The 13,000-nt window shown below is 39.3% G+C and overlaps 1 protein-coding gene across 4 annotated transcripts; it reads right to left on the reverse strand.

Moving 5' to 3' along the window:
- Positions 1–1,896: 1,896 nt before the first annotated feature.
- Positions 1,897–12,942, reverse strand: MRPL30 (mitochondrial ribosomal protein L30). 4 transcript variants are annotated; one of them, XM_065927438.1, is made up of 7 exons: positions 12,816–12,917; positions 11,558–11,730; positions 7,518–7,595; positions 5,895–5,975; positions 2,506–2,652; positions 2,199–2,272; positions 1,897–2,120 (listed from the first exon to the last, which is right to left on the reverse strand). In XM_065927438.1, exons 3-7 carry the CDS (start codon positions 7,566–7,568, stop codon positions 1,988–1,990), a joined length of 486 nt encoding a protein of 161 aa, XP_065783510.1. In that variant the 5' UTR covers positions 7,569–7,595; positions 11,558–11,730; positions 12,816–12,917; the 3' UTR covers positions 1,897–1,987. The 4 variants fall into 4 exon arrangements, with proteins under 4 accessions (XP_065783510.1, XP_065783509.1, XP_065783513.1 ...); XM_065927437.1 differs by having other exon boundaries at positions 12,802–12,914; XM_065927441.1 differs by lacking the exon at positions 11,558–11,730 and having other exon boundaries at positions 12,816–12,942.
- Positions 12,943–13,000: the final 58 nt, after the last annotated feature.

Genomic DNA, 13,000 nt, shown 5'->3' on the forward strand with positions numbered 1-13,000 from the left:
AATGCAGCCCGCACTTCCCTGTCCAGCCCCCGCTTGCTAGTGGCGGATGCAAGCGTCTGGGCTGCTGTTCCACTGGGTGTTGCCGTTAGGCACGTAATCTGTGGGTTTTAATTATTTATTTATTTACTTATTTACTTTTCCTCCTGGTTATGTTGCCCTCTGAAATCCCAAGGCTCGCCACAGACCCGCCGGTGAGAGTGTTTCCTGATGTTTGGAAACTTCTTTTCTAAGACTCCCTTCCCAGGAGGGATCTCCTGTCCCTACCTCTTTTGTCTCTCTTTTTATCTTTTATATTTTGTCCTACCTCCTTTCGAAGACAATGAGCTGACTCTCTGGGTGCCTGATGTCCTCTGCCAGCATTCAGAAGTTATTTTGTGGAATTTGCTCAGCGTTCAAATGTTCTTTTGATGAATTTGTGCGGGAGAAAGTGGTCTCCCTGACCTATTTCTCTGCCATCTTAGGACCGCCCCCTCAGACAACTTCATTTCTAAATATCCAAATGAACATTTAGATATTTCCCTTTAGTCAGGCACAGCTAAGGTTAAAATAGCTTACCCAAAGTTTATTAGACTCTTTGGGTAAAAATTAGCCAATGGTCCTCTCCCCGTGTTAAGCAGTATCAGCGCAATAAAAGACGGGAAAACATCCACATCTGGCTTCAAGCTAACTCCAGCATGGACAGCTTCTGTTGCCGCAAACAGGTATCTCTCCAGTTAGAACCAGCCCTGTGAAGCTAGTCTCCTTCTGCTGTATAGCCTCTCCAGGCTGTATACGTACCGGATGTTCAGTAATTGTGGAACTGAAACTGTGACTGCCTTGAAGCTTATCAATTCATGACATGTGGCTTCCCTTTAGGCAGCACTTCTGCTTGATGCCCGGACTTTGACAGGACAGACACTGGGACCACAGGCAGCGAGTATGCCAATGTTACTGCTGCCTGAGCCCGGTTTCAGGAGAGTTGAAGGCAGGAAAATAAAGGGCAACTAGAATTTCGAGTCTTCAGCATCATCTTTAGTTATCAGCTGCCACAGGGTCTCCCAGTACTGAACCTCTCCTAAAATTCTTACTTCTCCCCACCCCTACAAGTATCTGAAATAGAAACAAAGGGAAGAAAATAATTTTCCCTAAAGAATTTTTCCTTTCTCCTTCTTCTTTTAAATAGTAAACCTCAACTGTTGATAGAAGTTTCTAGGAATTCAAGGTATATCAATAAAAGTTTAGGCTAAATGAGATTTATAACTAGAAAACAGATACACTATTGGGTGTTAAAGATTAGAATGAAGCCAAGTTCACATATGTACTTATAGACATGACAGCAAACAGCAATCGGTCAAGCTATACCTGGTGTCTAATGCCTCTGGCTGAATCTCTGTTCTCCAGCAGAGCAGACTAAGCTCCGTTAGGGCAGGAACCACATCTGGTCAGCTCTGGATTTCCCCAACACATAACACACTCTTCACTCAAAAGGCCACTTATAGGCTCTGTAACAACCTAGAGGGATGGGATTGGGAGGGAGGTTCTAGAGGAAGGGGACATATGTATACCTATGGTTGATTCATGTTGATGTTTGGCAGAAACCACAATACTGTAAAGCAACTATCTTTCAATTAAAAAAAAAATTTTTTTTAAAGGGCCACTCATAGAGTGTACTGAATCCAAATAAGAAAACCATTTTTTAAAAAAGTTAATGATGATTGCTAAGGTGTCACCTCAACCCTTGTGTTTAAACATTGCTATTCTTACCCATTTTCCAGTTACACCACAGGGGGGTAGTAGGGGGGAAGGGGAGATAAACTACTGAGGGTGAGGTGGGGAGGGAGTTAAACCAATTAATAGCACTAAAACCTCCAAGTCTACCCAAGGAAGAATCACATCATGTTTAGCCAGTGAAAAGGATTAGAATTTTAAAAACATTTTAATGAGAACACTTTCTCACCATCTTTAAATAGAAATGACTTCCACTTTCTACTCTGAAGCTGCTGGGCCGTCAGCACTTCTTCGCTTCCTGGTCCACGGGGTTCGGAAGCCACCGCACGACCAGCTCGCCAGTGCTCTTCAGGCACGTGTTGGACGTGTCCTCCTCTGTTGGCAGACCCTGGGGCAGCTTCAGGGGCTTGATTCTGTGACATGAGAAGATGCTGTTAGTGTTATACCAGGTAACACATTTTTAGAAACTGCTAGAATAACAAATAACAAACCTTATCAAATGTTTAACCACTTTCAGTTTTGCATTCACTGAAGGGATATTCTTGTGAACTTGAGGAGTGTGTGCCTACAAACAAAGGAAACAACATTAGAAATCAATTTCAACAGTGCAGATGGTCCCACATTTCAGCAAGAGATTAAGGTAAAGTCTCCTTCTATCTAAATCAAATTTTCTAATACATTACATGAAATAATACATTTAAACAAAAGAAATATTAAATAAGTAGGTTAAAAGTTTTAAAGGTGGAAAATTTACAGCAAATTTAAACAACACTAAAGATGACTAAAATAGGTACATACTTTTTGTAACCCAAGCATCTTTATTATATCTTTCTCCCAATATGGACGTCTTTTTGTACTTTTTATTCTGGTAACAATATGCAGTTTATGAGGTTGCTGTGGATCCCCACCGTATTTTTCATGATCTTCAGGTGAAGGCCGAAAAACCTAGAGAGAAAAAATATAAATGATAAATTTTCAACACAGCTTCAATGTACCCCCCCTTTTTTTTCTTAAAAAAAAAAACTTCAAACAACTATATAATAATTTCATATCTAATCACTCTACAATTTTCATCCTCAAATCGAACATTTCTACCAGTCTGACCACTCAGATAAATGAAGTCAAAGGAGTTCATGCACTAAGAAAAACATCACACAGCCAGGGATCTTCTTTTGTTTTGATAAAGAACAAAGCAGGAAGAACCGGGTGACAAATGCCAGGAAAAGGCACTGCACTATACCGGCTAGGCCTTGAACTGCATCCTCTACCCCATTCAAGGAGGGGATAAATATAAACTTACAGTAACACATGAGTATTATTAAAATGAAGTATGTACTGGGCTACATCCCCAAATAAGGATATATATATATATAACACTATTTGTAATACTGAAACATTGAAAGGCCATATCTATATTCCTCAAGAGAATAGCTAAAAAATTAGGATTATTGCATAGTCATAATTATTACATTCTAAATAAAACTATTAATGATATTAACTAAATTAGACATGACGCAAATGAACTCTGCTGTATTCTACTGGATTTAATGCTGCTATCAAAATGAATAAGGCTTACCATTTACCATTTCTGTAGGTACTAATTTTGAAGAATGGTCACAGTATACTCTTGAGCAAAAACAACTAAATTTCCACACCACAAAAAAACAAATTTCTACACCACTATGTGTAGTAGGATTCTGTATTTGCTTCATCTGTACCATGATGAGTGTGTACATATGATGTATTCTTTAAATATCAATTCTAAGAATATGACCATAAATTCTAAACATGATTCTAACAATTCTACACATACGTGTGTGTGTGTTAGTCACTCAGTCGTGTCTAACTCTTTGCAACCCCATGGACTATAGCCTACCAGGCTCCTTGGTCCATGAAATTCTCCAGGCAAGAATACTGGAGTGAGCTGGGGATCTTCCCGACCCAGGGATCAAATCCAGGTCTCCTGCACTGCAGACAGATTCTTTACCATTGAGCCACCAGGGAACCCATATATGTGTGTGTATACATACACACACACACACACACACACACACAACCTTAAATGTAGAAAGGTCTCAAAAACATTAGGTCGAGAGTCATACCTCTGGGGAAACAGACTGAGGAAGGACAAAAAAAAGATGTTACTTTAATCACAAATAATATTATTTAATCATTAATTTCTCCACAGAGGGATCAGGTTACATTGCTAAATGATGAAAGCAGCTAGAGAAGCATTATAGCCAAGATGATGCACATCTTTAAAAATATGTAAAAGAGAAGTACATGGAGGGCGCGGGCAGTGGTTGTCTCCAAACGAATGGGATGAAGGGTATTTTTCTAGAGCTTTTGAAGAAACACAGGGTGAGAAGAATGGTGGCATACAGAGGATGGGGTAGGTGCACCAAAGAAAAGGAAAGACGACTTAAAGAAATGGTGTGAGGAGCATGAAATATTTAGGAAAAGTCAGTGGTTCCATGTGAATAAGGTAGGAAAAAAAACATTTAAAGCAATGCAGGCGGAGGAGTTAAACTAAGCTCAACTATTCTGAGTCTTTAGAAATTTCCAGAAGGCATATAAAGCTATTGGAGGTTTGAAACAATATGAATTTCAAAGATAGATTCGGAAAGAAAACTCTTTCAAAAGAACTGGAGGTGGAGACTGATACAAAAAAAAACCTCAGGAAGGTCTTAGGGACATGGTTTAAGGGTCTGAATTACAGCAGCTGTAACAGAAAAGGACTGATCTGGGGACTTTGGCCAGTAAAATAGATGGATTTGTGGTGGGTGAGGGAGCAGACAGGGTTGAGACTGACTCAGAGGTTTTCAGTCTGGGCAATCAGACAGAGGATCAACTGACATTACTAATACAGGACAAGCACATTCTTTTAGTTTGGTTATTTGGAGGGAAAGTAAGACAATGAGTTCAATTTTGGATAGCTTGAAATACTTATGGGTTATCCAAGCAGCAAGGTTTAGAAATTATTTGAGAAAACAGGAATGTCTGGAAGACAGGCAATGGGCTACAGATGCACACTTCAGAGTCATTTCTATGAGGCTGGAAAGTTTTCAAACTCACTACAGCTGGCGATCAAAATCACCGCCTCCCACATTTTAAACAAATGTTAACATCTGTATCTATCCTTTTCTTACAGAAGTTCACAGTCTAAGAAACATGGAAAGATATGACAATGTAGTTGCAGACCATGACTTGGAAAAAAGATTTCTGATAAAGGAACATCAAGCATGTTAAAGGTATCAAAATAATCGACGGTAATACTATTTCAGCTCTTAAAAAATCAGTAGAGAATGGTGGTTGCCAGAGACTGGGGGAAGAAGGTATGAGGAGTTACCGTTTAATGGGAACAGAGTTGTTCCAATTTTGTAAGATAAAGAGTTCTGGAGAGGGATGGTTGTGAAGGTCACACGATAATATGAAAGTATTTAATATCATTGAGTGAAAGTGTTAGTCATTCAGTTGTGTCCAACTCTTTTCAACCTCCTAGACCATAGTTCACCAGGCTCCTCTGTCCGTGGAATTCTCCAAGAAAGAATACTAAAGCGGGTTGCCATTCCCTTCTCTAGGGGATCTTCCCCACCCAGGGATTAAACCAGAGTCTCCTGCATTGCAGGTAGATTCTTCACCATCTGAGCCACCAGTGAAGCACGTAATATCACTGAAGTGTACACTTAAAAAAAAACAGTTAAGACACTAACGTTTATTTATACCTTATGCATTTTACCACGATACTGAAAAATTGGAGAAAACAAAAGAAAAATCTATTGAGGGCTTAGCCAGTGTTTTTTGAAAGAATGATAGGTACACACAAGCTTAGCAGAGAAGATCCAAATTAGCAACAGTTGATAGAGAGTAAAAACCAACAGCCACAGGGACAGTATGAGCAGGAAGAAGACACTTTTCTCAGGACACCAGTGCTATGAAAACACAAAATATTAAGGGAAAAAACCATAATCAGGAATAAACAGGTTCTGAGATGATAAAAAATCCACTACTTAAAAGGCCAGTAGCACAATTGTATTTTTAATAATTATTTACCTAAATCACACTATGTTTAAAACTCTACCCTTCTACCTATATTGACAAATAATTTAACATGAAAGTGTTCAAATATTGCAAAATACAACATGTTTTTAAAAAATAGTAACAGGAAAATAAAACCTTGTTCTTACTTCATCTGGAATTCTTGACCTCGTAAACTTGTGACGAATCCAATCTGTACAAATAAGAGGCTCCACACCTTTTGTTGCCGTCTAAAATAAGACATAAAACATTTGTTTTTTAGCACTCTACCTAGCACAGAAATCCAAGCCTACTATTTTTAGGTGGTGAAAGTCCATTCTTTCTGTTCTTGTGTTATTCGCTCAGTCTTGTCTGACGCTTTGCAGCCCCACGGACTCTAGCTCGCCAGGTTCCTCTGTCCCTGGAATTCTTCAGGCAATAATGCTGGAGTGGGTGGCCATTTCCTTTTCCAGGGTATCTTCCCAACCCAGGGATCGAACTTGGGTCTCCTGCACTGCAGGCAGATTCTTTATTGTCTAGGCCACAAGGGAAGCCCTATTCTTACCTAACCTGTAATTATTAAACATTTATCTCAACCCCCTACCTGAATGAATATACATCTTATCTTACCACTAACATTAAATATTAATATAAACATTTAAACCAGCAATTGGCAATAATTTTCTGTAAAGGAGTAGACAATAAATATTTCCTGTTCTGGGCTACATGGTTCCCAGAGCCAAGTCTCAGCTCTGCCACTGCAGGGCCAATGCAGCCATCAACAATAATTAAATTGTTGTGGCTATGTTCTAATAACACTGTTTCAAAAACCAATGGTGGGCTGAAGCTGGCCTGTAGGTTATAGTTAATCAATGTACTCAAGACAACACACAGTAATTTATCCTTCAACAACACAATGTAAAAGAAAGTCAAAATGAGTTTCCAGTTTTCTTTCTAGTCCCAACAGTATCAAGAACTCTGGGTTCCTGTCTCCTGTGCTCTTTCTACAAGCCTCCAGTAGTATTTCTCCCAAGCTGCCAAAGAAAAAGGATTCACTGTCAATCCTTCATACCAGGAAACTCCTCTGGGTAGGCAGTAATCATTCCTTCTATGCCTTCCCTGGACAGCAGAGAGCACCGGGAGAATAAGCAGGAAGGAACGGGGACGGGTGGGGGCAGCGGGCGGTGGGGGGAAGTGATGGACACAGGCTCTGACCCACCAGGAAATAATACTAACCATCCAGGATTAATCTGAGGCTAAGGTAAGAATCTCAAGCATCTGACATTATCATCATCTAATTGGAGGTCCTACCTAGACTCTGGCCCTCATGAGTAGACTAGCTATACCACTGCAATTTCTAAAAGAAAGACTAGATGGAAATACATAGAAGTACAAACATAAATGATCTCTGGGAAATTGTTTCTCTTCTTTCTACTTTTCTACATTTTTCTAATTTTCTAAGATTGAAAATGCACTCTCTTTATAATTGAAAGGAAAAAAAAGTCTAAAAAGATTAAGGTGGACAAAGGGGAATCAACACTAGTCATTTTTTACAAGCATGTTCTCCAGGAAAAGGTCTTTTGTGATTTCAATTCTTTAGGGATAAAACACCAAAAAAAAAAAAAATAAAATCAACTCTCAACATTAAAAAAAAGAAAAAATATATATATATGAAGAAACTTAAAAATTTAACTTGCCTGTATGTTTTGTTAATTAGAAAAGAGATAAAAAGTTCTTAAGGAATAGAAAAGCAAGACAACTGAAAAAGATAATTACTGAAAAGAAACACTTACTTGAAGTCTCCCTGGGGGCCTCTGAACTATTGAGCGCAAAATCCCTGCCATGGATGTGGTGGCTGCTCTCCTTAGAGGCTGTGAGAAGTAAAAAACAGATCTGTGGGTCACGTATGTTTTGGAAACAGATAGCTCCCCCATTTCTGTAGTAACAAAAAGCTGAGCAAATTGAAAAACTGGATGAAGTTTAACAGTACAATCTTGGTTGTTTTAATACAATAAGGATTAAGTTATAATAAATGTTTTAATCAGAGTTCAAGAAAACCATAGGCAGTAATTATACATTAACCATGTACCATTTTCACCAAAGAGTTAAACCCTAAGTTGATTTCAACAACAAAAATGGGTAGTGGAGGTTACTATCATTCAAAAAATCTTCAACAGGGAGGGCAGATAAAGAATGCTTTGCTGTAGTATCACAAAAAAAGAGAGAGCTGGAAAGGACTGAAGACACCCCAACTCCTAATTGGAACTAATGACCTTCTTACTTCATTTATATGGAAAATGAATCCTAGAGAGTTCAGTCATTTTACCCAAGAGCATCCAGCTTTTAAGAGAGTATATGGTCTGGAACCTAATTCTTTTATTACATTTTCATTAAATCCTAACATCCTTCTGTTAAGAACAGTAGGATGCTCTTTTTTGCTTATTTGCATTTTAAGCTATTCTTAATGAACATGCATTGCTTTTATAAAGTAAAAGTCACGTTTATTTAGATACAGAACAGTTATAGCCTATTATACTAACTTAAGGGCTTCCGTGGTGGCTCAAAGAGCAAAGAATCTGCCTGCAACGCAGGAGACCCAAGTTTGATCCCTGGGCTGGGAAGATACCCTGGAGAAGGAAATGGCTACCCACTCCAGTATTCTTGCCTGGAGAATTCCATGGATAGAGGAGCCTGGTGAGCTACAGTCCATGGGGTTGCAAAGAGTCAGACATGACTGAGTGACTCTCTCTCTCTCTCTCTCTCTCTCTCTCTCTCTCACACACACACACACACACACACATACCGACTTAAACTGAATGTAGAAAGATTAAGTTCATGAACTACATGCATTAATATATTTTGGATACGTGATTTAATTCATATGTTTCAATTCCCTCCACCCCTAAGAACAGAAAGAAAATAATACCTATCTTGCAAATGAATTATTCTAAAAACATCTAAAACAGTACTTGGCATATCAAAAGCCCTTAATAGATGGTAACTTTTACTATTATAAGATCATTAAGTTATTACAGAGCTATAATAAGAATACCCTAACATGCCAAAATAAGGTAAGTGCTGTATTTCAATGTCTACCAGATTCTGGCTCATTCAAGCTCTGCAGGTCTTTCCTGTGGTGTGGAAAAAGCAATGAAGTTGGGGAATCAATGCAAGATGTCCCCCTAAAAGGGCCTGACTTCAGAAAAATTCTCAGCAACTGAACCAGTATTTCAAAATTCTGTATCAGTTTTAGAAGTGCTAACTACTATAATCTTAGTGCCCTAAAAGCAAAACTTTTGTTTTATTCATATTCTATATTCTTGGCATCCAGCGCACTATCTGATAGACAGCAGGCACCATGTTTGTTGATGAATGTCTGAATTAATTAATGGGTTACATCCATGGTCCATTCAACCAAGAATTCAGAAGTAAATCAGAATTTCATAACTGCCATTCAGATTTTATACTTCAAACATTACAATACAGCATAGCAATTTCTAGTTCAAATTATCCAGTTTACTTGGCTGGCTATTTAGATCCTTTGTATCAAGGTTTCTTTAGAAGAGAGGCTTAATCCTCCAGAGCTCCAATCAGACAATCTAAATTATTTTCCTTACCATACTTCTTCCTCCAAAGTTAAGCATTTTCTTAGGTACTAACAAAGATAGTAGGTACCTAAGCACAAAGTTAGGTACTAATCCAATTTATTTAACTTGGCTCTTTGTTAAATCTTTCTCTTATTTAGATTCCAAGCAAAGCCTCCTAATTGGCCTTCCTGCTTCTATGCTAATTTCCCCAAGGTCTTTTCCCCATGGCAGCAATCATCTCACTAAATCTGAAATCAGGTAATATCAACACCTCTGCTCAAAACCTTCCAAAGACCCAGGTTTCTCATTGTTAGAGTAGGTGGTTACACACAAGCCAGAGAGGAAGGGTAGAATATCTATGTCATCCCATGACACAGGATTAGTGGTGGAACTAACATTTAGCTTAATAAAGATATGATGGATATAGAAATAATTATAGATACTTATATATACATGGGTTGGCCCTCTTAGCTGAGAGGACCTAAAAACAATGGCATCCCAATAGGAATGAGCACACCCAGTGCTAAGATCTTAGTTCCTAATAGCATTCTCTGATAAAAAGAACCAGGACTCCTTGGAGAAAAGGCTGATTACACGGCTGTAGCAAGGAATATATAAATATATAAAGGTAAGTCTGGAGCATCATGTAGTGCTAGAAAGGAACTACTCAAAAAGTCAAAAATGATGGGGGTATGTCAAAGGGACTAAAAGCCAACTGAAAGAGCTCCCAGCAGCTACAGCTGAAATAATATGAGCAACAAGTAATACAGTATTGGCATAAAACCCAAAACATAAACTAACCATGAATCCATACTGATATAAACAGATGAATGATGAGAGAGAGGAAAAAAAAAATCTCTCTTACAGAAGGATTTCAAATAATTTATGTAGATACTCCCCTCTCAAAGAGGTGGAGAAAAGCTATCAACTCTTAAGCATGGGGTACACTTAAAGACTTTCTGCTAGAGTTAGGAAAGAAGTCGTGGGGGGGGGGAAATAATGTTACACTAGAGAAATCTAACCAACACTACATCTTCAAAGTGATCACGATTAACATCAACTGTGATAAAAGCCAAGCTGACAGCATCCACAGAATGATAGAATGAGAACAGCACTTCACCTCTGTCTTCCTTCCAAAAACCCCTATCATCACTCTAACAGAAAAATATCAGACAAACTCCAGTTGAAGGACATTGTACAAAATACTTATCCAGTATTTCCTCAAACACCTGACCACCTCAAAACTGTCAAGGTCATCAAAACCAAGGTGAGTCTGAGAAACTGACATAGTCAAGAGGAGCAACTAAACATAATGTGGTATCATGGATGGACTTTTGAACGAGTAAAAGGACATCAGGTAAAAACTAAAAAAATCTGAAAGAAGTATGACCTTTAGTTAACAATGTATTAATACTGGCTTATCAATTATAACAAATATACCACACTAATTTAAGATGTTAATAACGGGAAATTTTGTGTGGGCGGGGTATATAGGAAATATTAATATCTGCATAACTTTTCTGTAAATCTAAAATTACTCCAAAATTAAAGTTTATTTATTACTAGACTGAAAACTTTTAACTTAACACCTCTTCATTTCAGAGTGGCGGCCAGTCCTTAACCTTCCACCTTAAGGATTTCATCTCCAATTATTCTCTTGCTCAGTTGCTATACACACCCGCTGCAAGAAAGCCCTGTAATTTGCCAGGCAGGCATACTCCCCTGACTATTCCCTCTCCTGGAATGTCCCTGATATCCACATAGTTAATTCTCTCACATCCTTCAATTTCTGGCTAAAATCTCATCTTCTCAATGAGGTCTACCCTGATTCCATTATTTAACATTTTGACCCAGAGGACAATTGTCAGCACTCCTAATGTCTTTTACTTGACTTGACTTTCTTTCCATAGCACTTAACATCTTCTAATATAATTTAATTACTTGTTAGGTTTGTGGTTTACCATCTGTTTCCACCCAATAGCATGTGAGTTCCACAAGGACAAAGATTTTAAAATTTTGTTTTGCTCTGTCTATTCACAGATATACTTCAAGCATCTACCTAAGCAGCATAGCCTTGTAGCAGTCACTCAATTTTTGCTGAATGAAGTTTTACTTCCAGACTTCAGAAGGTGTGACCAGACTTCAGAAGGTGTGACAGTCAAAAGTCATTAAGTTCTAATAAAGTAAAAGTTGTTCTTAATAATTAGGCACATAACTCTTGGACCTGTCTTTCACTGTACAACTACCTTTCTCTCGCACAGATGAAAAGCCAGGAAAATAAATGCAGGGCTTCCCAGGTGGTGCAGAGGTAAAGAATCCGCCTGCCAGTGCAGGAGAGGCAAGAGATGAGGGTTCGATCCCTGGGTCAGGAAGATCCCTTGGAGTAGTAGGAAATGGCAATTCACTCCAGTATTCTTGCCTGGAAAATCCAATGGACAGAGGCTGGTGAGCAACAGTCCAAGAGTTGGACAAGACTGAGCACACACACACGAGAAGTATGATCCCACTTCCATTCCATTAAAAAGAGAGAGCGATGTCTGTGAAACTCTAGAAGCCTATCAGAGAAACGTTAGCATATCTGGGGAGAGAAGGGCAGGCTACCAGAACAATTTTCCCTAACTTCCACCCCTGGTATTGTCTGATAGGTTTGTTGCTGTTGTTCTTTTACAATGACTGTACATGTAACCGTTCTTAAAAAAAGAAAACTAATTCCTTTTCTAAAGAGGCAAGACATCTATTTAATAGTAAATGGGGATCGGAAAGGAACACAGAACGCAGAATTTCCCTTTGAATAAACTGACATCTCTGAGGGCAAGAAACGCCTCTTTTTTGAACTCTAGGCAGCCCTCCTAAGTGCCTCTTGGGAAAAAAACAAAACAAAACAACGCTGAACAAGTAACTTTGACTAGGTGGCGATCAAAACACGGTTGCAAAATCACGACTTTTGGTAAAACGGTATTTTTTTTTTTTTTTTTTTTGGCCGCGTCCCACAGCAAGCGGGATCATAAGTTTCTCCACCAGGGATGGAACCCATGCCTCCTCCAGTGCAAACGCGGAGTCTTAACCACTGGACCGTCAGGGAAATCCCAAAAGGTAAAATAAGCTAACTCCGCGGGGTTTGCGTTCTAAAATGCAGCAATTTTTAAATTAGATAATTTTTTATCACCATTAACAATTCGTTAGGCTGCCCCCCAGAAGAAAGCACAAGTTACGAGTAAAACAGAAGCACAGAAATTCCCGCCAGACTGCCGAGCCGGGGAGGCTCAGCCCTCGAGCTCCAGGAGGCGGGGCTCCTCAGGCCGCATCCCGGGATCCCTCAAACTGGGAGACGTGATCCAGCCGGGAAGCGGCTTTTCGGGAGACCAAGGGCCAATCCTGGACGCAGGCCCATTCAGCTTACTGTGACCCGTAAACCCAGAACTGAATAGACAAAATCAATCCTTATTTGCATAGGGTTCCCAGATATATGCTCCTAGCAAAAATGCAATACCTTCAGACACTCACTCCCCACTCAGCTGCAGTTGCTAGAAGTCTCTCAGCCTTAAGTTAACCACTGAGGTGAACAGGCGCCGAGGAACGACCGGTGTGCCACACTCAAACCCGGCCGTAACAGTGCGCACACAGTGCAGCGCTTTAGTTCCAGCCGACTCCCGCCCACTCCGGCACCATAAAAAGAGAGCGCAGATGCG

Source organism: Muntiacus reevesi, chromosome 3 (assembly GCF_963930625.1).
Source record: "Muntiacus reevesi chromosome 3, mMunRee1.1, whole genome shotgun sequence".
Lineage (NCBI taxonomy): Eukaryota > Metazoa > Chordata > Mammalia > Artiodactyla > Cervidae > Muntiacus > Muntiacus reevesi.

What these genes read in the sequence shown, in the direction of transcription:
- MRPL30 (XM_065927441.1), bottom strand. Translation starts at nt 7,568, where the DNA reads ATGGCAGGGATTTTGCGCTCAATAGTTCAGAGGCCCCCAGGGAGACTT. An exon ending in GGTCAAGAATTCCAGATGAA is followed by an intron (nt 2,653 to 5,894) that starts GTAAGAACAAGG and finishes TTTTCTCTCTAG; the next exon opens with GTTTTTCGGCCTTCACCTGA. An exon ending in GTGGTTAAACATTTGATAAG is followed by an intron (nt 2,121 to 2,198) that starts GTTTGTTATTTG and finishes CTCATGTCACAG; the next exon opens with AATCAAGCCCCTGAAGCTGC.